Source organism: Oncorhynchus clarkii, chromosome 19 (assembly GCF_045791955.1).
Source record: "Oncorhynchus clarkii lewisi isolate Uvic-CL-2024 chromosome 19, UVic_Ocla_1.0, whole genome shotgun sequence".
Classification (NCBI taxonomy): Eukaryota; Metazoa; Chordata; class Actinopteri; order Salmoniformes; family Salmonidae; genus Oncorhynchus; species Oncorhynchus clarkii.
In genome coordinates, this window is record NC_092165.1 from 40311575 (window position 1) to 40335947 (window position 24373).

Below are 24373 nucleotides of genomic sequence, written 5' to 3' on the forward strand. Positions count from 1 at the left end.
CAACTAATCCTCATCTTTATACCCATCTGTCTCACCCAGCCATTGGTTTGTAGTGCCTCATACAGCAGGTCTTGTCTGCTACAAGAGCTAAAGGACTGCAGACTCATCATAACTGCACGAGTCAGAGCAAATAACTACTCTGTCCAGCTTGATTTCCTCCACCGACTGCAAGGCCCAACAGTACAGCCAGCCAGGTAGTCTGTAATAAGTTTCCTGCCACCCCACATTGTGATCACGTGGTTTGAAAAACATTGTTAGGAACCACCAGGGTCATATACAGTCATTGGTAACCACTCAGCTTGAGCAGAGGTTCTTGATGGAATGTGAGTCTGAGTTATGGAATGTTGGTCAGATTTGCTTAATTTCTAGGACAATGTGTGATTCATGGATTCAGGATTGAAATGTTCATGTTATTGTTAGTCTATATTAGGAAGATCACCAAACCAGTTGAATGAATATCTGTTCACCTTTAATACATACAAATGAAATATATTACATGTACAACACCTCTCCGGGCACCAAATGCACTGTGCTCATTAGACTTCGTTTTTGGTGGGGTCAGTCACTCGGCCCATGAACAACAAGCTGTTAGTGGCCTCATGGTAGATAAAAAATAAGAAGGGTCGGTTGACGATGAAGGAAGAGGGTAAGGCGTATCCAATAATGCCACTTTCTGTGGCAGCGGCTGCAGTGGTGCCTCTCTCATCCACCTCGATCACTGCCTTGTGCAACACCTGGAACCACATTATCATTGCAACAATATGTTATTTGTTATTTATCCACAGTGAGTAATAAAGTTGCACATTTCTCAATTGGTTAAGGCAAGTTTGGCCTGTTAATCCAAGAACTGACCTCTGACACCTTCAGGCCTGGGTCTTTGCTCAATTTAGTGAGGTTAGCGGTGTCATGGAAGATACTGGATATACCCAAATCTGGTAGGATGTTGTGCATGGCGTATGATTGCTCCATCTTGAACTTGGGCAGTTGAACTTCTAGTTTCCTTTAAAAAAACAAGGGACTTTCATACATAGGAGAACGTATTCAATATGAAACACTTAGAAAACCTATGGAATTTTGCAATGTTTCACCACAAAATACACTTGACGCTTTCTATTTACCTTTCTTTCAGATTTTTAATCCAGTTGAGGAATCTTTCAGCTGTGATCTCATCATCTATTGTGGTATAATCCAGGCCTTTGTTGGGTAGCAGGATAAGCATTGAAACACCATCTCGGTACGGCAGCTTCAGCACCTTGGCATTAAGGGGAAAGTCGTCCATTGTGTAGAACTTATCCTCCATTCTTAACATCATAGGCACCTGGACAATATTGTAGTTGTCAATATAGAAGCGTTGAATTTCTGTGTGATTGGGATTGAAGGGCATCTGCCATTCACCTAAATTCCAAATATGACAAAGCATATTTATTGGAAAGCAAAACCCACTGGGCACAGACGTCAGTTCAATGTCTATTTTTGATTTACATTTGGTTGAGGTGTCAACTAATGTGAATTTAACGTGAAATCAACAAAAAAATGTCACAATGCCAATAGATTAGGTAAAAAAAGGCCTTTTTGTAAATCCAATCAGTTTTCCACATTGATTCAATGTCATTATATTGCATTTTTTTGTTGTTGAAATGACATGGAAACAACGTTGACTCCACCAGTTTTTTTCCCAGTGGGAAGTGTTATTGTTGCATTTTAGGCAATACAATTCAATTTTGAAAGTGAAATGTAAAACACAACATCTTGAAATAAGATATACTGATGGGATGCAATTATGGTAGACACAAGTGAAAACTAAAAGTAAACAAGTTAAATGTAACGTTTTTTAAGTGTTACAGTGGAACTGCTAAAATCAGAGAATGCATGACATGGCTGCTCACCCCGAAAGAAAATGGTGTTGATGAGCATAAGTTGGGTAAGTGGATCCAAGTCAGACACCATCTCCTTGACTCTGTTATCAGTCTTTCTCATTATGTAGTCATTGATCATGGCAACGCTAGCTTTTGTATTTGCAAAGTCCACACTGTTGATATCAGCGTTGAAGAATTTCTTGATCTGGTCACTGTAGTCACTCTCTACCTCAAACTTTAGGCAAACAAAGAAGGTGGTGCTCTGGTCCAGTTTCAATGATTCATCTTGTGTGATGTTCCCTTGGAGTTGTTGGAAGAGTTCTGCAATTATGTCTGGTTGCTTGTCCCGATCTAGGTGGGCTAGGTTGAGCCCCTTCAGTATCTGGTCTCGTGTGGGACCCTGTGCTGCCATGGAGAGGGTGGCAAAAGCTGTGGATATGCTCAGGGGTGAGAAAAATATGTTATTATCATGGTAACCAGCAATCTTCCTGTAGAGAGTCATGGCAAAGTCCATGTTCTTGAAGGTCAGGTCTGTGATGTTGGGGCTCTGCTCTTGAGTTTGGTAGACGGGGATGAGGGACCAGACATGGGTCAGGAGGAAAAGGAGTCCCACCTTCATCATCATAGTTCTTTGATGAGTTATGTGATCACAATCTGCAATAGTATTTATAGTGAGGTCCAAAATAATTTTGACAGTGAAATGTTTTTGGTTTTGCTCTGTACTCCAGCACATTGACGTTTATGTTATATGAATGAACCATTTAGAAACTACAGCACTTTTGTACATAGTCACCCCATTTTAGGGAACAAAACATATTTGAACAAATTCACTTATTTGTGCATTAAAGTAGTAAAAAGTTTAGAATTCGGTCTCATATTCCTAGTACGCAATGACTACGTCAAGATTGTGACTCTACATACTTGTTGGGTGCATTTGCAGTTTGTTTTGGTTGTGTTTCAGATTATTTTGTGCTCAATAGAAATTAATGGTAAATAGGGGTGAGTGGGGTAAACTGAACCATTTTTTACATTCAACATCACTCCATCAAGGTAAATATAGTATTCTTCATAACAAATATCTACATATATTTCAGGATGTTGTGTATCCCTTGAAATAATCTGAATTTATGTAAACATTCATTTTGAAAACATAGCTTGTCCAAAAAAAGTAGTCTCTTGGCAAAATTTATGGTAAATTCAGCAACCTACACATTTCCGTACTGAACTAATTACCACTACCTTTTTAAAACCATGTCTATCTTTATTTCCCAAACACAATTCAACACAATCAGAATCACTTTGAGTCTTTTAATCATTTAAGCATCTTTTAACACAGGCTTAACACCTAACAAATACTTTTTAAAAAGTACACACTTCTAATATAGACCAGGCCCTGTTGTATACCAGTGATAATGCCTTAAATTAAGCCTGGGAAGAAATCACTTCAATTTACCACATAGCCCTTGGCTCAACTTACCCCAAGGTAAACATTTTGACTATATTAGCCCACACAGCTTGAAGGATGCACTTTCATCTTAGGTTTAGGACCTCATATTGAACCTTATAGAAACCCCAACTGACATATAGAACAATCTTTAAATGATCTAATTTGATTTAGGTACCAGCACCATGAAATGTATTTGAACAACCTAACTTTTTTTTACCTAACTTGCTTTCTTCCACAGATTCCATAAAACGACCTCTTTCTATAATTTTGTACATGGTTTCTTAGAAACAAGGGTGTCTCAACTTACCCCACTCTCCCCTAATGTATTGTGTCATTTGAGTCACTTCCATAATAGAATATGTTTATAAACACTTGTACTTTAATGTGGACGCTACCTTGATTACAGATAATCATGAATGAATTGTGAATAACATTGAGTGACAGAAGCATTATTTTCATAACCCACCCCCAGAATTCTAACATCCCATTATTAATAATGGTTAGAGGATAGCATGACTTGGGTGTATGATCTTTGTGCCTAACTTTCTCATCCATCATTATTCACAATTAGGTGTTCAGAAACATATTCTATTCTTATTTACAATAAAATAGACCACAAAATGACACAATACATTATTTACCATTCATTTCCATTGAGCACAAAATAATCTGAAACACGACCAAAACAAAATGCAAATGCATCCAACAAGTTTGTAGAGTCACAATCTTGATGTAGTCATTACGTGCTAGGAATATGGGACCAAATACTTAACTTTTGACTACTTTTATACATAAGTGAATTTGTCCAAACACTTTTTGTTCCCTAAAATGGGGAGAAGGGGACTATGTAAAAAATAAAATAAAAAAGTGCTACCCACCCTATACAGACAAATATCCTGAAATGAAAGCTGACAGTCTGCAGTTTTACCTCAAAGTATCATTTATTTCACAGAGCCAAAACAACAAATGTGTCACTGCTCAAATACTTTTGGACTTCACAGTATGTCATGTTTACATGTCTTCTAGACAAATGGCAAGATATTTGTTTGGTGATCAATGACTTATCAATGCATTGCATCAGAGCTCAAATAAAAACTACACTTAAGACAGAATGGGAAAACATATATTTAGTTATTATTTCAGAACGAATGTCAGCTAATTTTGTTAGCAATTTAGGGGGCTTCAACATCACAACTTGCAAATAAGATTATCACATCAACAATAAAAGCAACACTGTATATACATATATTCTTACAAATAGTTGCATACATCTCAAAAACAGACCTACCTTTCAGCCTGGGTATCAGAAAGGTATTTTGTCAAAACCCTCCATCTACTATTTGGGGAGACAAAGTGCGAGTGTGCCTTCAGGGTTATCTATTAACCATGGGTTAGGTTGACTCAAACTGGTAGTCTTATTTTAGTTTCTTTCCAAATGAAAGCAAATTTGGTACTGACAATTGATGTACCCACTTTGAAAGGTGGAAATGATTCAACTTAAATTAGGACAAGGATGTAATTCAACAATTCAGCCATAGATCAATGATGCAAGATTCCAGAAGATTTCAGTAGGAGCAAATATTTTATTCCTGGAAAGAAAACTTTTAGATACAGCAAATGAAAGAGTGATGTAATAAAATGGTGATGTGGAGTATAACAAACATATGATTGTTTAGTGCCTATTGAAGAATATCAAGAAGTGAAATGGATGCAATCATTAAAAAAACTAAAAGCATTGTGGCGCCGCAACTCTAGTTCAAACTTTGCTCTCAAATAAAACAAGAACAATTTAAAGAAAAAGGGAATGAAATCATGGAATTTCCAGAGAAGTCAACTGAGCACAGCTCAAACTCTACATGGGATGTGTAATACATGCTTTGGATTAGCGTATCCAAACCGGAGAATTCCACGTAAATACGATAATTGTAAACAGCATTGATCATGTTATCACTGTATTAAAATAGCGTGTGTCTATACTACTTCAAAAGACAAAATAACAATTACAAAAACATATGACTAAGGAGTTTAAACCAGGGTGGTGGTTAATTAACTAGCTAGGGCAAGTCGGATCAGCCCTTTAAAATGCTGCTTATATATGTTTCTTTAGAAGATGCAGTAATACAGCTAAAAATGAATTCACCTCACTACTGGATATAAATCTATTATTTTATGATTTTTTTTGGGGGGGGGGGTGACCACTTACAAGACCCAAGTGAAAGAAGGCAAGAGACTATCATGGTCTCTACCAAACCTCTACCTCTATTGAACTAGTGGTCCCATGTAGCACTCCCATACTGAAGGCTAGAGGATTGTCCTAGGTAATTATTGGTTTCCTCTCTCGTAACACACCTCACCATTTTGCCCATCCACCCACCAAACACACCTCGGCACGGTAGGCTCCATTAAGACCCCTCCCAGCGGAAAACAACAAGCGTAGGAATAAAAAATCAAACCACAAATTAGAAATACAAGGCGCCGTGGTAGAAAAGCCATCACAGACTTGGAATAACTGCATTTTAATTATTTATCGTCGCTCTTCCCAGCCTCAGGTTCAAGTCTGTTAGAGTAGACTAGCACCTTTTCTTTATTCTCTGTTGTTATTCTCTTCTCTACAACCTGTCAGCGAACTAGCCAAGGGAGGTGTGCCAGCCTTCTGGCCGGCTATACGTTCGCTTATGGGAAGGGTTAGAGGAGGGGGTGAGGCTGCCCCATGAAGGAGGTACCAGTCGAGGCAGGTAGTAGTCAACGTAGGCTTTCGCTGGAGCACCCTCCACCTCACTGGCTGCGTTTGGCTTGTGCATCTTCCTCTGTGCCACTCTTCCCGGGTCCTGGAAAATGTGAGGGAAGGTAGGATGCTCGGAGTTTAAGTCTCAACCTATTATTATTATTATTCAGCAATGCAAGTATTACTGTATGAGCTCATTTCCCCCTTACCTGTGCTTTCTGTTGGTTGTTGAGGTGAAGTGGGCTGAGCCAGCTGTTGGGACTGTCTGTATGGTAAACAGTGGATCTACAGGTTAGCGTTGTCTAGTCTGGTTATTTTTTTGTAACCACACACACACACACACACACACACACACGAACACCCACAGAATAATAAATATTCCAGATGGTGTAGCACTTACCTGTCAAAGTAGGCTTGTCTCCTCCGTCGCAGTTCTTCAGCTGAGAGTTTCTCACTCAGAGGTGCTCCTCCTGTAGTACTCCCTGGTGCTTGGCCGGACGATGTCGTTTTAGCAACAAGTCCCCCTTTTGGTATTGACGTATTGCTCACTACTGCCCCTAGACAGACACATACACAAATTACTCATTTTAGTGTTAGTTTTGGGATACTTTTATCATATTGCCATACATTGTGCAAATTGCATAATGATTTTGTTAGCGGTCTGTTTATATATACAGGTCTAAACCAGGATATGTATCAAAGCGGTTGTGTGCGTGTGTGATTTTATTTACGGTTGCTTACCCAATAAAGCCTTACCCTGCATGCTGAGCTGTATGGCCCTGCGAAGATCAGCCTCTTCATCCTCCACCTCCATTCCCTGTCTACTCAGGGCCAGGGCCTTCCTCAGCTCCTCCTCATCCTCATCCACCACCCCCTCTACCACACCAGGGCCTGCCTCCAGCACACTACCCTGCCCTGATGACCTGCTGCTCAGGGTGAAAAGCATTGTCAGTGTCTCAAAGGGGTTCATTCTCTCCCCTTACCAACTAATGACTCTAGAGGTTAAAGTTCAAGATGCTGCATGAATCTGACAGTATGAGGGAATGGTGGTAATTTGTGGTTTGGCGAAAACTACTGTCACTCTGGAGGTCTCTTCCTCTTACCCCATGCCACTACTCGACTGAGCCTCGTCCTCTCCAATCAGCTTGGGTCTCTGTTGCTGCTGCACCTTCATGATCCCCAGAATCTGCTCTGCATCACACTCCGGGAGATTTCCTCGGATCACAAATATGGAATACCCTGCAAGAAGACAGGCCTTTGACCAACTAGCTAACTTTGATAAATCAAGAGCACAAAAATGTAAACACAAAAAAATATGAACATGTCAGGTTGTTTTACCTTCTTGTTGTAACTGTGCAAGGAAGAGGGCTAGGTATGTGTCTGATATCAGCTCTGGTCCAGTCAACAATGAATTCAAATTAAACCACTGCAATGACAAATAAATCAGGTTAAATCAGCTGGCTATATCAACCGGCCCAAAATGTCTGAAGGGAAATCAATTATACATAGTAAAATCGCAACTTATACCTGTTGCCCAAGTTTTCGTATTGTAAACCAGTGCTCCTTGTAGTTGCATATGAATGCCTTTTCATTTCTGAAACAGAAAATAACATTATTTCAAATTTGATAGACCATATGAAAAATGTGTGAAAAGTGAAATTTCAAGATAGAAAACAAATAACTTCATACAAAGTTTATGATTTGTATCACATCCACAGGGTTCTTACATTGGGTTTATCATAAGGCTCTGGTATTCTCGGCTGTTGAAGAGGATCAGCTCCAAACCCCACACTGATAATGCATTGCTGATAACCTGATGGTGAGACCACATAATAAAGTTGTCAGTGTCATCAAGAGGTAATCTTGACATATTGTAATCTATTTATTTTGTAACAGTTCAAATATATATTTTTTTCATCCCTCACTACCCCAATTACTATGACACCCCCTCACAGTGTTCATTGGGAGGAGATCACAGAGACCTGGCAGTTTGGTACCAGGTCAACAACCTCTCCCTCAACGTGAGCAAGACAAAGGAGCTGATTGTGGATTACAGGAAAAGGAGGACCGAACACGCACCCAGTCACATCGACGGCTGTAGTGGAGCGGGTCAAGAATTTCAAGTTCCTTGATGTTCACATCACCAACAAACTATCGTGGTCCATAAAACACCAAGACAGCCGTGAAGGCATGACAACACCTTATCCCCCTCAGATGACAATTGTGCAAGTTCTCCCACTTAAAAATATGAGAGAGGCCTGTAATTTCCCTTATAGGTACACTTCAACTATGACTGACAAAATGAGAAAAAAAATTCTCCAGAAAATCACATTGTAGGAATTTTAATGAATTTATTTGCAAATTATGGTGGAAAATAAGTATTTGGTCACCTACAAACAAGCAAGATTTCTGGCTCTCACAGATCTGTAACTTCTTCCTTAAGAGGCTCCTCTGTCCTCCACTCGTTACCTGTATTAATGGCACCTGTTTGAACTTGTTATCAGTATAAAAGACACCTGTCCACAACCTCAAACAGTCACACTCCAAACTCCACTATGGCCAAGACCAAAGAGCTGTCAAAGGACACCAGAAACAAAATTGTAGGCCTGCACCAGGCTGGGAAGACTGAATCTGCAATATGTAAGCAGCTTGGTTTAAAGAAATCAACTGTGGGAGCAATTATTAGGAAATGGAAGACATACTGATCTACTGATAATCTCCCTCGATCTGGGGCTCCACGCAAGATCTCACCCCGTGGGGTCAAAATGATCACAAGAACAGTGAGCAAAAATCCCAGAACCACACGGGGGGACCTAGTGAATGACCTGCAGAGAGCTGGAACCAAAGTAACAAAGCCTACCATCAGTAACACACTACGCCGCCAGGGACTCAAATCCTGCAGTGCCAGACGTGTCCCCCTGCTTAAGCCAGTACACATCCAGGCCCGTCTGAAGTTTGCTAGAGAGCATTTGGATGATCCAGAAGAAGATTGGGAGAATGTCATATGGTCAGATGAAACCAAAATCTAACTTTTTGGTAAAAACTCAACTCGTCGTGTTTGGAGGACAAAGAATGCTGAGTTGCATCCAAAGAACACCATACCTACTGTGAAGCATGGGGGTGGAAACATCATGCTTTGGGGCTGTTTTTCTGCAAAGGGACCAGGACGACTGATCCGTGTAAAGGAAAGAATGAATGGGGCCATGTATTGTGAGATTTTGAGTGAAAACCTCCTTCCATCAGCAAGGGCATTGAAGATGAAACGTGGCTGGGTCTTTCAGCATGACAATGATCCCAAACACACCGCCCGGGCAACGAAGGAGTGACTTCGTAAGAAGCATTTCAAGGTCCTGGAGTGGCCTAGCTAGTCTCCAGATCTCAACCCCATAGAAAATCTTTGGAGGGAGTTGAAAGTCCGTGTTGCCCAGCAACAGCCCCAAAACATCACTGCTCTAGAGGAGATCTGCATGGAGGAATGGGCCAAAATACCAGCAACAGTGTGTGAAAACCTTGTGAAGACTTACAGAAAACATTTGACCTCTGTCATTGCCAACAAAGGGTATATAACAAAGTATTGAGATAAACTTTTGTTATTGACCAAATACTTATTTTCCACCATAATTTGCAAATAAATTCATAAAAAAATCCTACAATGTGATTTTCTGGATGTTTCTCTCATTTTGTCTGTCATAGTTGAAGTGTACCTATGATGAAAATTACAGGCCTCTCTCATCTTTTTAAGTGGGAGAACTTGCACAATTGGTGGCTGGCTAAATACTTTTTTGCCCCACTGTGTGTGTGTGTATATGTATGTGTATATATGTATGTGTGTGTGTGTGTATATATATATATATATATATATATGGTACCAGTCAAAAGTTTAGACACCTACTCATTCAAGGTTTTCTTTATTTTTATTATTTTCTACATTGTAGAATATTAGTTTAGACAACTATGAAATAGCACATATAGAATCATATAGTAAGCTTAAAAGTGTTAATATAAAATGTATTTTCGATTCTTCAAAGTAGCCACCCTTTACCTTGACAGCTTTGCACACTCTTGGAATTCTCTCAACCAGCTTCACCTGGAATGCATTTCCAACAGTCTTGAAGCAGTTCCTACATATGCTGAGCACTTCTTGGCTGCTTTTCCTTCAATCTGCAGTCCAAATCATCTCAATTGGGTTGAGTGATTGTGGAGGCCAGGTCATCTGATGCAGCACTCCACTCTTCTTCTTGGTCAAATAGCCCTTACACAGCCTGGAGGTGTCTTTTGGGTGATTGTCCTGTTGAAAAACAAATGAAGGTCCCACTAAGCCCAAACCAGATGGGATGGCGTATTGCTGCAGAATACTGTGGTAGCCACGCTGGTTAAGTGCGTCTTGAATTCTAAATAAATAATTGAGAGCGTCACCAGCAAAGCACCCCCACATCATCTCCATGCTTCATGGTGGGAACAACACATGTGGAGATAATCCGTTCGCCTACTCTGCATCTCACAAAGACACGGCGTTTGGAACCAAAAATATCACATCAGACCACAGGACAGATTTCCACCAGTCTAATGTCCATTGCTTGTGTTTCTTGGCCCAAAAAAGTATCTTCTTATTGGTAATCTTTAGTGGTGGTTTCTTTGCAGCAATTCAACCATGAAGGCCTGATTCACGCAGTCTCCTCTGAACAGTTAGTGTTGATGTGTCTGTTACTTGAACTCTGAAGCATTTATAAGGGCTGCAATTTCTGAGGCTGGTAACTAATGAACTTATCCTCTGCAGCAGAGGTAACTCTGGGTCTTCCTTTCCTGTGGCGGTCTGCATGAGAGCCAGTTTCATCATAGCGCTTGATTGTTTTTAAGAGTGCACTTGAAGAAACTTTGACATTTCTTGAAATGTTCCAGATTGACTGACCTTCGTGTCTTGAAGTAATGATGGACTGTCGTTTCTCTTTGCTTATTTGAGCTTTTCATGCCATAATATGGACTTGGTCTTTTACCAAATAGGGATATCTTCTGTATACCACCCCTACCTTGTCCCAACACAAGTGATTGGCTCAAACGTATTAAGAAGGAAAGAGATTCCACAAATTAACAAGGCACACCTGTTAATTGAAATACATTCCAGGTGACTACCTCATGAAGCTGGTTGAGAGAATGCCAAGAGTGTGCAAAGCTGTCATCAAGGCAACGGGTAGTTACTTTGAAGAATCTCAAATATATTTTGATTTGTTTAACACTTTTTTGGTTACTACATAATTCCATGTGTGTTATTTCATAGTTTTGATGTCTTCACTATTATTCTACAATGTGGAAAATATCAAAAATAAACTAAAACCCTGGAATGAGTAGGTGTGTCCAAACTTTTGCCTGGTATTGTGTGTGTATACACATACACAGTGTAATCATGAGGATCTGAATACATTATTTCATCTTATACTATATGATTGTTCGTTTTGTTACTCACTTGTATAGAAAAGAAACCACTGTCATCCATGTTACCAGATGGCTGCTGCAAATACACACAAATAAAGAGCATGAACATTCTAAAATCTACTAATAAACAACTACTGTATTTATCATAAACCCAGGGCCCAGACCACTCCCATACCTGTAAAAAGGTTCTGTACTCCTCACTACCCATACCACCCTCCGCCATCCTCATCCTTTCCTCTTCATCCAGTTGATGGGCGATGGACGACAGGTCCACGGGGGTGAAATACTCGCCTTGCAGAAGGTTGTTAAGGCAATGCTGAGCACACAGAGAGCCCTCTTGCTGTAAATGAGAATGAATACATAAATCAAAATTGTACCACAGACTGCTATAAAATGTGTCAACAGCAGCTACTGAAGCTAGATATGTAACCTAGTTTATTAACTAACGTTAACTAGCCAGCTAATTTACAGAAATGACGCCAGTGAAACGCAAACTATAGCTAGCTATAATTAGGCCATGTAGCTAGCTAGCTTATTCACACATTTATAGCATTTCAAAGCATCGAGGGCGCATTTTGTAATTCGATAATTTACGTTTAACGTTATCACGTTCCCTAGTCAGCTCTAGTAAAAGTTGAGACAAGTTGGAAACTGGGCCAAAAAGATAATTCAACTAACTAACGTTAGCTAACTATAATTTAACAAGCTGGCTAGAAAGAAGGCAAACCCCTCGATGTACTTCAGCTGCAAATTGGTGCAATTTAGCTAGATAACAAACGTAGTTATTTTTAAAACGGTCGGAATGCACATTCGGTGAACTTAATAATCGAAAGAAAACAGACAAGCTTACTTTCTCATGAAAGATGGACTCCATGTTTAATTGTCCTACTAAACGTCATACTCTGACCAAAGAATGTGATCTTACCTTCGACCCTGCTGGGTTCAGGACGAAACAGCCAATCAACTCTCAGAATTCGTTTGTTATTGTTGACACTTGCCAAATTTCCCAACTGGCTAGCTAGAGTTTTGTGATACAGATAGCTATGAACAAGAATATAAACGTCTTAGTGTACAATTCGATTCATGAATACAATCTGTGTATTATATCTGGTTAGCCTTTATTTTCATAGCAAAGTTTCAGAGGTGAAGGGTTGTCACTAATTACCACAGTCAAAATGGCTAAGAAATATAGTAACATTTCATGAAAGCAACATTTGCTTTTTGGTCTTAATTTAAGGTTAAGTTTAAAATCTGATTTTAAGAATATTTTTTTTTTAAATAGGCGTGGTTTAGACATAAGTATGACTTTGTGGCTGTGGTAAGTAGTGACGAGAGAGGCGAGGAAGTCACGGCTAGAAAGAATACAACGTTTGTCAAATTAACGTCAAACGTTGAATGGTGTTGCATTTTAGCTAAATCTACCCCCTTCCCTAACCTTAACCGAAGCATCCTGCTACGTTAATTCTCCTAACCTGCTACAAAAAGTAACATCTCACAAAAGCTGAATCCCTTCTAGCCATGACTAGGCGAGGTCGAGGACAGTCGCAAAAATAACTCCAAAACGTCTCTCCACAGTCTCACTCCCTGGCATCAACAGTTTTACGGCAAATGGAATATGGCGGAAGGTGAAACATCGTTAAACGGACTGGAGCTCAGTAAGGTATGGTATGCTCAAAATGTAAATTCTGTAAATTACACGCGTATTTTGTCTTGATCTATCTTATATTTTACTGATTATATGGTTTTACACTATATTTGAGTTAGTTCCCGTTTTACTTGGTGGACGCTCTTCTACGCACCCCTTTTCAAGTTTGCTAACCTGCTAACGTTAGCAACATTTACTAGCTACTGTAGCTAGCTAGCTAATGTTGCAAGAATACTATTTTGGTGGGCATCGCATTCTATCTATCTATCTATCTATCTATCTATCTATCTATCTATCTATCTATCTAGTTAAGATATGTCTGGTACTTTAATTATGAATTGTGTTCACACAGCTAACGTTAGTTCAGATGTTCTTGGTGGTAGTTAGTTAGCTAGCTAGTTAGTTAGTCACACAGCATCGGATATTCTTGGTTGTCAGGATTTGTGACTAACGTTAGCTTATATAGTGTGTGTGTGTGTGTGTGTGTGTGTGTGTGTGTGTGTGGTGGGGGGGGGGGGGGGGGCTGTATTCTTTCTAGCCATGACCATCTCGCCTCTGTCGTCACGAGTTACCACAGCCACAAAGTCATAATTATGGCTAAACACTGCCTATTTAAAAATGTGTGTGTGTTTTGTTTTAATTTGAGCTTGCTAGGTTAATGCTTTTTGCCAGAACACTGTATAACAAAGATGTTTTTATCATTCAAGAAGAAGGCTCTCGATTAGTGTGTATTTATTTAACCCAGATGTTGCTCTTCTCCCTCTCATGTCTTGCAGAGGTGGCGGGATGCTGCGGACTGCGGGGCAGAGATGCTCTGCTTCGTGGTGGAGCAGGTGCCACAGATCTACTGCCTGGAGGTGGAGTCCAACTCTCAGGAGGAGGAGGAAGTGGTGCAGAGCCGTCTTCTGCAGCCACTGGAGTGTTTTCTGTTCGGGGAGGACCCTCAGGCCGGCCTGGAGAAGCTCCAGCAGGGCAGTGCCTCCTCACAGCTTTGTGGACGTGTCTTCAAGGAGGGGGAGACTGTCTACTCCTGCAGGTCAGAACCAGCTTACTAATTGTCATGAATCAATGCTCATTAAGACAGAGGTTTCATAACTTCTGAACCAACTCAGTCAGTAGTTGTCAAGAAACAGAAATATGAAGAATCTGTTGACCATATGAACGTACTGTAAGGTGATGACCCTTTTAGTAACCCAATTAGATATAAGCTCTGAAGGTGAGTTATTAAAACAAAAAATAATAATAATAATTCTCCCACCTCTTAACTCGACTAGTAATGTGGTTCAAAGATCTATGTAAATATATCAAAATAGTTACTTAGAATTCATTTGCAAAAGCTGCAGTTCTATTATTACCTAATTGGCCTACCTTTTGGTCACCTCACACACTACAACACTACAGTACTTAGCCTAACTGGCTCTAATTAATAGTTAAGTTAATTCTGTATCAGATTTTAATGTGTGACTGCGTGTTTTCGAGCCAACTGTTGAGATGTGTGTGATCAAGTTACGACTCTAACCTCCTGTGGGCCTGATTTCAGGGACTGTGCGATAGATCCCACATGCGTACTGTGCATGGACTGCTTCCAGGACAGTGTGCACAAGGGCCATCGTTATAAAGTAGGTTCCCATTTAATTTTTATTTTTTTTGGGATGGTTTTAGTGTTTAACATAAGTGTTGATAACATCTCGTGAAATCTCACCTGCTGTCTGTGTCCATTACTGATCCTCGATGTTGTGTGATTCTTATAGATGCACGCTTCATCAGGAGGGGGGTTCTGTGACTGTGGGGATCTGGAGGCCTGGAAGACTGGGCCCTGCTGCTCCAAACACGACCCAGGGGCTCCCACTGCCATGGAAACGGTGCGTTTCATAACAGCCGGAAGAGAGAGAGGGGGGGGGGGGGGGGGGTCACATTTTATTTTTCCATTCTGTGTTGATGACCTCAGTGTGCTCCTTTTCCTGTCTTGAGTTGGAGAATGCACTTTTGGCCTTCAACAAGAAAGTGTCTGGGAAAATGACACTTGGTCAGCCTCCATCACAAAACAAATTAGTGCTGGAATGACAGAGGGAGGGTGGTTGCAGAGCAGCCTTATGGAAAATAAGGGGATGAGATAAAGGCAGTCTACTGACGTTCTATTTAATTTGGTCCACTTATGTTAAATTATCATCCATCAACAATGTTTCCATATCAGCGTGGAATGGTTTTTGCTGATAAGAAACAATTATAAATAGGCCTAAATGGAGGGGCATTCAAGTCATTGACCAGTGTGGTGAACAGTCATGAAACAAAAGTGGTTGAGTACTGATTACTTATGCAGCCCAGCCCAGGTGTTGTCTGGCTTTCCTTACCCAGTGTGTTGAGATGACTGGGCCTTCCTCTGATAAGATCAGGAGCGGTGAGCAAACACAGAAGGCCCATGTGGCTCATTGCCTCTTTCCGTAAACAGTAGGTGCCTCTTGTAGGCTGGCCGCTGCCCTGTAGGCTGCTTTTTAGTGACACATCACAACACTGGGTTTCAAACAAGGAAGCTCTCAGGCGGGTGATTTCTCAGACCTAATGTCTAGTGATAGATTACATCCCCTATTTTGACATGGTAGTGTGACATGGTGTTTAGAATAGATAAACAGACAAACTGACTGTAGCTCTACCTATGTGTTATTTTGCCTATGTGTCGAATAACGTTTGTGTTCTTTTTGATAGTCTGTACACTTCTGATTGTAGTCTTACAGTGCATTTGGAAAGTATTCAGACCCCTTGACTTTTTCCCACATTTTGTTACGTTACAGGCTTGTTCTAAAATTGATTAATACTTTTTTTTCCCCCTCATCAATCTACACACAATACCCCATAATGGCAAAGCAAAAATATATAAAACAAATATTACTGAAATATTACATTTACATAAGTATTCAGATCCTTTACTTAGTACTTTCTTGAAGCACCTTTGGCAGTGATTACAGCCTTGAGACTTCTTGGGGGTCAGGGTAGAGAACATCACTTCTAAAATGAGATCATATGAATTAATACATACTGTGCTCACTGAATACAAAACCAAATGAAACAAATATTTTCTAACATTGTTCCACATATGATAATAGATATGATTATTACACCTACATATGAAACATCATTCATTTTTAACATAATATAGTGTGCTATAATTTAATTAATAACATTAGTTCCGATTTCTTATTTTACTATTGAGTTATTAAATAACCTCAGTGAATTATTTATTCAGGCAGCCATAGACTGCAGATGGATTAGGAAGCGTATGATTGTATAAGTAGGCTCAATCATTATTATAATTTAAATATAAGTCAGTGCCTTAACATGTAACACACAGCCTAGTGTCGGATTACGGATGGTCCTGAATGAATCATGAATAATTAGGAAAGTTACAGAAGCACAAATATCATACCCCCAAGACATGCTAACCTCTCACCATCACAAAACATACTATATTCTTATTTACAATAAAAGTGACTCAAATGACTCTACATTATTTACCATTAATTTATATTAGGCTCACAATAATCTGAAACACAACCAAAACAAACAGCAAATGCATCCAACAAGTTAGTCGAGTCACAGGCTTGATGTAATCACTGCGTGCTAGGAATATGGAACCAAATACTAAACATTTGACTACTTTAATACACAAGTGAATTTGTCCCAATAATTTTGGTTCCCTAAAATGGGGGGACTATGTACAAAAAGTGCTGTAATTTCTAAACGGTTCATCCGATATGGATGGAAAATACCCTTCAAGCTGACGGTCTGCACTTTACCCTCATAGTCATTTGTATCATTTCAAATCCAAAGTGCTGGAGTACAGAGCCAAAACAACAGAAAATGTCACTGTCCCAATTAGGGCAGTCCGACTGAGAGTCAGTCGTCTGTTCTTAAGCGTGTATTTTTTTAAACATGCATTTTTCCATGTACAGTACCAGTCAAAAGTTTGGACACACCTACTCATTCAAGTGTTTTGCTTAGTATTTTTTTCCCCCTTCATTGTAGAATAGTAGTGAAGATATCAAAACTATGAAATAACACATAAGGAATCATGTACTAACCAAAAAAGTGTTTAACAAATCAAAATATATACGTTAGATTCTTAAAAGTAGCCACCCTTTGACAGCTTTGCACACTCTTGGCATTCTCTCAACAAGCATCACCTTGAATGCTTTTCCAGCATAAGGTGAGCACTTGTTGGCTGTGGTCCAACTCATCCCAAACCATCTCAATTGGTTTGAGGTCGGGTGATTGGAGGCAAGGTCATCTGATGCAGCACCATCACTCTCCTTCTTGATCAAATAGTACCTTACACAGCCTGGAGGTGTGTCGTGGGTCATTATCCTGTTGAAAAACAAATGATAGTCCCACTAAGCGCAAACCAGATGGGATGGCATATCGCTACAGAATACTGTGATAGCCACGCTGGTTGTGTGTCCTGAATTCTAAATAATCACAGACAGTGTCACCAGCAAAGCAGCCCCACACCATCACACCTCCTCCTCCATACTTCATGTTGGGAACCACACATGCAGAGATCATCTGTTCACCTACTTTGCGTCTCACAAAGACACAGCGGTTGTAACCAAACATCAAATTTGGACTCATCAGACCAAAGGACATATTTCCACTAGTCTAATGTCCATAGCTCGTATTTCTTGGCCCAAGCAAGTTTCTTCTTCATGTTTGTGTCCTTTTAGTAGTGGTTTCTTTGCAGCAATTCAACCATAAAGGCCTGATACACAGTCTCCTCTGAACAGTTAATGTGTCTGTTACTTGAACTCTGAAGCATTTATTTGGGCTGCAATTTCTGAGGCTGGTAACTAATGAACTTATCCTCTGCAGCAGAGGTAACTCTGGGTCTTCCTTTCCTGTGGCGGTCCTCACGAGAGCTGCTCATACCCGTGGTATACGGTCTGATATACCATGGCTGTCAGCCAATCAGCATTCAGGGTTCGAACCACCCAAGTTATTATACAGTATGTACATATAAGATGAGTGATGCAAGATATGTAAACATTTATTACAGTAACTATAGTGTTCCATTAATTGAAGTGGCCAATGATTTCAAGTCTGTGTACCTCGGCAGCAGCCTCTCTGTACTAGTGATGGCTATTTAAGTCTGATGTTCTTAAGACGGAAGCTGTTTTTAATTCTCTGGGTCCCAGCTTTGATGCAGCTGTACTGACCTCGCCTTCTGGATGATAGCGGGGTGAACAGGCAGTGGCTCGGGTGGTTGCTGTCCTTGATGATTTTTTTGGCCATATTGTGACATCGAGAGCTGTAGATGTCCTGGAGGGCAGGTAGTTTGCCCCCGGTGATGCGTTGTGCAGACCACACCACCCTCTGGAGAACCCTGCGGTTGTGGGCGGTGCAGTTGACGTACCAGGCAGTGATACAGCCCGACAGAATGCTCTCAATTGTGCATCTGTAAAAGTTTGAGGGTTTTAGTTGACAAGCCACATGAGCAATGTTTATAATGTTCTTGAAGCCGTCTTTCCTGACTATATAAATAGGAATCATATCTTTGTTTGTGATAGGTGATATCTTCTGTGATTTCTATGTGTAGGTGGGATGTTTTTCTGTAGGGTGTTAAAACTTAAAAATGCATCAGCAGTCAATGCCTGCTTAACATTGGTGGCTGAGATGCTTTTCTGCTGTCAGTTAATAAATAAAAAAATAAAAAAACATGTCACCATGCAATTGTCATAAAGTAGGGAATGGTTCTTCAAATTATTGAATAAATGTGTGGTGTTGTCACCACAACACTTGTATTTGGTTGACATCGGTTTGCCTGTAGCTGAAATGCTGCCATACCACTGAAGATGCTTTGTCACCAAATCGGTGGTCTCGTTGGCACTAGCAGCACTCATGTTTCCGACACAATGTGAAGCCCTTTCCAGCATCTAACTGCGTGCTCTAAGCGGGGAAGCTTGTGATTGGCAAGTGTGTGCATGCCATGCAGAGTAAGAGAGCCCACTTGTTATTGGTCAGCATCCTCTGTGCACGTAGAGATTGAATGAGGCTAGCGCATTTGGAGGAGGTACCATAGTTTTAGTTTTTTTTTGTATTAACGTAGTATCAAAGAAAGGAGATAATCGCAGTCTCTTGTGATATGGGTATCGCATTTTTGATCTGAATTTGATTAAATCGTGCAGCCCTAACGTCTCTTTCGAAACGGTATATCGTCCAAACCTAGTCTATGCCATATTATGTAGTGTACAGTTTAGATGTTAGTCTTGTCTTCCTATTTTGTTAAGAGATTAGTCAATTTGGCAGTACGTCCAACCAGAGTTGTAGGTAGTGGCAGACTGAAGATGGCAGACTGAACGTAGTTATGTAGAGCACCTCAAGATGAAAACGTAATATTCAATATCGGTAAGTTAGATTAAATATTAGCACTACACAATCTGGAGGGTGATAAACTTCAATCTGGATAACAAAACAAATCTTAAGACTAGAGAAATGTATCGACAAATATTATGAAAACAAGCAACACCTAAACATGATGGAGAGTAAGATAGTTTCCCCTATTTCAAAATGAAAATATGACCCTTCTACAGACACAGACAATTTAATATTTTCACCCCCGGGAATGGTAAAGGTCGAAACCGATTTGTTAAAATCAATAAATGACAAACTGGGTATACTTGAATTAGTCAATAAGGATATAAAAGAGTTGAAGTCAAGCCTCGAGATGAGTGATGAAAAAGCTGCAACATTGGAGAAAGATACAAACAAACTAAAAGGGACAGTCAATAAGATTGAAATCGAAGTGAATGAACTTAAAACGGAGAACACCATTCTGAGAGAAGCCTTACTTGACCTACAGACTAGATCCATGAGAGAGAATCTCGTACTTACAGGTATCCAAGAGAGAAAATGAGAAGTTCCTGAATCTGTAGTTAGAGTTCCTCCTTAGAGAGCTTCAGATTCCACACGAAGCTATCGACAAAATTTAACTCGAATGTGTACACCGCTTCGGACAGAGAGGGCAGAGGTATGAATGCCCAATCGTTGCCAAATTTGCATCTTTTAAAGATAAAATAATGGTTAAAAGACTTGCTGGGACCAAAATTGGCATGAATGACCAGTTCCCGAAGGAAATTGCAGAATGGCGTATCCAATTTTCAAGGAAAATAGTTTAAAAGGGAAACGAGTAGCTCTCGTCATCGATAAACCTATATATTGATAACCAGTTGTTCAGAGACACAAAGACTACTCCATGCCTATTTAAAAAAAATACGAAGTTCTTATAGACAAGGAAATTAATTAAACACAATTCTAGCCTGGTTATGGATTGTAATAATACAAAAACAAATGTAGCTTTTTATATTTCTTCAAATATAACTAATTGGAACACAAAAGCATGCGTGACAGGGTTGGTCCTGCAAAGCCAAAGCCCCCTAAAGGGAGAGCATTCTATACAAGGACATTCTCAAAGCTGCTTATGAGAACCTTGACGACCTTGTACCTAGCCAATGGGGATTCCGGTGGGGTGCCCCCACCCAGGCAATGGCAGTGCTGACTTTCACTAGCTGCAGTAACCCATGGGAGGGGGTCACACTCGGACATTCAGAGAGGGGTATATTATTTTGGCCCTGGTGGCACAAAATCAAAAGTCTGACTGCATGGAGATACTTGGGAATATGGTCAATACGGGGGAAAGTGTGGGTTCCTTTAGGGAAAAGGGGTACATTTGACCTCCCATCATCCTGGACATGACAATGGTTAATCTCCCCATTTCTGCCCATTTTTGTTTTGCACAGTCTTGCAGGCCTTCTCATACAGCTGCAACTGTATATGCAGTCGTAAATCAAGACCTTTCTTGAGTTGGGCTCTGGGATGGTGCAACTGTTGAGAATGTGACCCTATGGTTATGTGGGGGAAAGGTTTGAGTGTGTATGTGCGTATCCCACAACTGTTCCGAAGGAGTAAAAGATGTTAGGGACAATATAGGATGATTCACAATTGTTTGCTAATATAATAATTGCTTGCAATATTGTAATTTTGATAATGGTGAGACTTGTGAGAGGTAAAATCCTTTGCATAAATTGCCTACATCATTGATGTTTACAGAGAAAATCGGCCCAAGAATTGAACACTGTGGCACACCGATGGAGACTGCCAGAGGTACCGACAACAGGCCCTCCGATTTGACACACTGAACTCTGTCAGAGAAGTAGTTGGTGAACCAGGCGAGGCATTCATTTGGGAAACCAAGGCTGTTGAGTTTAACGCTTAGAATGTGGTGATTGACAGAGTCGAAAGCCTTGGCCAGGTCAACTTCCCTGAAAAGTTGCATATCGCGGGGGCTGTTCGATACTAATGCAGTACGCCACAGGATGTTTTTGTGCTGGTCAAGGGCAGTCAGGTCTGGAGTGAACCAGGGCCTATATCTGTTCCTGGTTCTACATTGAAAAGGGCATGCTTATTTAAGTTTGAGGAAAGCACTTTTAAAGAATTACCAGGCATCCTCTGCTGACGGAATGAGGTCAATGTCCTTCCAGGATACCCGGGCCAGGTCGATTAGAAAGGCCTGCTCGCTGAAGTGTTTTAGGGAGTGTTTGACACTGATGAGGGGTGGTTGTTTGACCGCAGACCTGTTACGGATGCAGGCAATGAGGCAGTGATCGCTGAGATCCTGGTTGAAGACAGCAGAGGTCTATTTGGAGGGCCAGTTGGTTAGGATGATATCTACGAGGGTGCCCGTGTTTACGGATTTGGGGTTGTACCTGGTAGGTTCATTGATAATTTGTGTGAGAATGGGGGCATCAAGCTTAGATAGTAAGATGGTAGGATGGCCTTGGCGTTAAGCATGTCCCAGTTTAGGTCACCTAACAGCACAAGCTCTGAAGTAAGATGGGGGACAATCAATTCACATATGGTGTCCAGGGCACAGCTGGGGGCAAAAGGTGGTCTATAGCAAGCTGCAACGGTGAGAGACTTGTTTCTGGAAAGGTGGATTTTTAAAAGTAGGAGCTCAGATTGTTTGGGCACAGACCTGGATAGTAAGACAGAGCTCTGAAGGCTATCTCTGTAGTAGTTCTATCTTGTCGGAAATGTCAGGGTTTTTGGTGGTCTTCCTAAGCCAGGATTCAGACACAGCTAGGACATATAAAGATCCAGTCCATTTAAAAAAATGGAGGCCTCTTACACTTCAGTGTTGTGATTCAATAATCCTAACAAGATGCTTGGCGCATAGAATTAAAAAAGTATTGTCAGATATTATTCATCCAGGTTTTTTACATGGACGATACATTGGACATAATATAAGACAAGACAAGTACTGGAAACAATAGAATACTATGAAATATCGGGGACTCCAGGCCTTGTTTTCATAGCTGATTTTGAAAAGGCTTTTGATAAAGTACGAATGGAGTTTGTATATAAATGCCTAGAATATTTCAATTTTGGGGAATCTCTTATAAAATGGGTTAAAGTTATGTATAGTAACCCTAGGTGTAAAATAGTAAATAATGGCTACATCTCAGAAAGTTTTAAACTATCTAGAGGAGTAAAACAAGGTTGTCCACTATCGGCATATCTATTCATTATTGCCATCGAAATGTTAGCTGTTAAAATTAGATCCAACAATAATATTAAGGGATTATAAATCTGTGGCTTAAAAACTGAGGTGTCATTGTATGCTGATGATTCATGTTTTCTTTTAAAACCACAATTAGAATTTCTCCACATCCTCATAGAGGATCTAGATACTTTTGCTATCCTCTCTGGATTAAAACCAAATTATGATAAGATATTACGTTTTGGATCACAAAAAAATGCACATTTTACATTACCGTGTAGTTTACCAATTAAATGGTCTGATGGAGATGTGGACAAACTCGGTATACAAATCCCAAAAGAAAGAAATGAGCTCTCTCCAATACATTTTTATAAAATAGATAAGATATTGCTACCATGGAAAGGAAAATACCTGTCTATTTGTGGGAAAAAATCACCCTGATGAACTATTTAGTCATATCACAGTTTACCTATTTGCTTATGGTTTTGCCTACACCCAATGACCTCCCTTTTTAAATTATGTGAACAAAAAATATTCAATTTTATTTGGAATGGCAAGCCAGACAAAATTAAAAGGGCCTAATTATATAACAAATGTGAATTCAGAGTGCAAAAATGATGAAATATTAAAGCATTAGACCTCTCACTAAAGAAATCAGTCATACAAAAGTTTAACTTAAATCCAAACTGGTTCTCTGGTAAATTGGTAGGAATGTCTCATCCCATGTTCAAGAAGGGCCTTTTCCCCTCTATTCAGATTACAACTGCTCACTTTCGGTTGTTTGAAAAGGAAATAATCTCCCAAATATTGTTATTTTTTTTAAACAAGCCTTAGAAAGTTGTTTGCAATTTCAGTTTAATCCACCTGAAAAGACTAATACAACAAATATTGTGGTTAAACTCAAATATACTAATTGATGGAAAAAAACATATTTTTAAAGAAATGTAAATATTAAAAAAAGGTATAATTTTAGTGAATGATATCATAAATAGGACTGGTGGAGTTATGTCATACATGCAGCTAACACAGACATATGTAAATGTCTGCTCTACCCAAATTACAACCTACTAATAGCAGCATTACCACAAAAATGGAAGAGGCAAGTAGAAGGGGGAAAAAAGTAAGGAACTACGCCGGCCCTGCATTAAAGAACATGAATGGTTAAAGAAAAGTGTGATAAATTAAAAACATATACCAATTTAATTTAAGGACCAAAAAATGGACAGCTGTGCCATATAAATGGTGAAATAATTTTTTGATGTGCCATGGAATGGGTACATGGTTTATTAATTGATACGCAAAACAACACCGGATTCAAAACTTCACATTTTTCAATTTCAATTACTATACAAAATTCTTGCAACCAATATAATGTTATATATATGGGGGATATATGGGGGATATAATCAGAGTCACTAGATCATTTATTTTGGTATTGTCCATATGTAGCTCATTTTTGGTCACAGGTCCAGGAATGGCTAAAGAATTGCAACATTTGCCTAGAACTAATGCCACAGACAGCAATACTGGGTGATTTGAAAAGCCATAGTCAATCAATAATTTAATAATTATTTTAGCTAAAATGTTTATTTTTAATTTACAATTTGTAGAAGTTAGGAGAATAGAAAGGTTCAGTGCTTTTGTGAAGCATCACAGCACAGTTGAAAAATATATGGCAAATAAAAATCCAAAATGGATGTTGTTAAGCCCTAGATGGGAGGGCTTG

General features: G+C 39.8%; 3 protein-coding genes across 6 annotated transcripts in view; 1 reads left to right on the plus strand and 2 right to left on the minus strand.

The window, feature by feature from the left end:
* Nucleotides 1-447: 447 nt before the first annotated feature.
* Nucleotides 448-4691, minus strand: LOC139375192 (protein Z-dependent protease inhibitor-like). Of its 2 annotated transcripts, XM_071116756.1 has the most exons (5): nt 4592-4691; nt 1887-2510; nt 1119-1395; nt 853-1000; nt 448-734 (listed from the first exon to the last, which is right to left on the minus strand). In XM_071116756.1, the coding sequence occupies exons 2-5, from the start codon at nt 2479-2481 to the stop codon at nt 537-539; spliced, it is 1218 nt and encodes a 405-aa protein (XP_070972857.1). In that variant the 5' UTR covers nt 2482-2510; nt 4592-4691; the 3' UTR covers nt 448-536. The 2 variants fall into 2 exon arrangements, with proteins under 2 accessions (XP_070972857.1, XP_070972856.1); XM_071116755.1 differs by lacking the exon at nt 4592-4691 and having other exon boundaries at nt 1887-2589.
* On the minus strand, nt 3935-12530 carry LOC139375193 (ataxin-3-like). 3 transcript variants are annotated; one of them, XM_071116758.1, is made up of 11 exons: nt 12309-12381; nt 11634-11798; nt 11490-11534; nt 7756-7841; nt 7556-7622; nt 7367-7454; nt 7132-7267; nt 6785-6954; nt 6429-6585; nt 6238-6293; nt 3935-6131 (listed from the first exon to the last, which is right to left on the minus strand). In XM_071116758.1, exons 1-11 carry the CDS (start codon nt 12330-12332, stop codon nt 6079-6081), a joined length of 1047 nt encoding a protein of 348 aa, XP_070972859.1. In that variant the 5' UTR covers nt 12333-12381; the 3' UTR covers nt 3935-6078. The 3 variants fall into 3 exon arrangements, with proteins under 3 accessions (XP_070972859.1, XP_070972858.1, XP_070972860.1); XM_071116757.1 differs by having other exon boundaries at nt 4226-6131; nt 6770-6954; nt 12309-12402; XM_071116759.1 differs by lacking the exon at nt 12309-12381 and adding an exon at nt 12384-12530 and having other exon boundaries at nt 4867-6131; nt 6770-6954.
* A 232-nt stretch (nt 12531-12762) lies between these two features.
* LOC139375194 (ubiquitin protein ligase E3 component n-recognin 1) overlaps nt 12763-24373 on the plus strand; it is a 36163-nt gene continuing 24552 nt past the window's right edge. The window contains exons 1-4 of the mRNA XM_071116760.1: nt 12763-13118; nt 13880-14139; nt 14644-14722; nt 14855-14965. Of these exons, the coding sequence (XP_070972861.1) occupies nt 13074-13118; nt 13880-14139; nt 14644-14722; nt 14855-14965 (495 nt within the window). The 5' untranslated portion in view covers nt 12763-13073. The remainder of the gene's footprint in view (nt 13119-13879; nt 14140-14643; nt 14723-14854; nt 14966-24373) is intronic.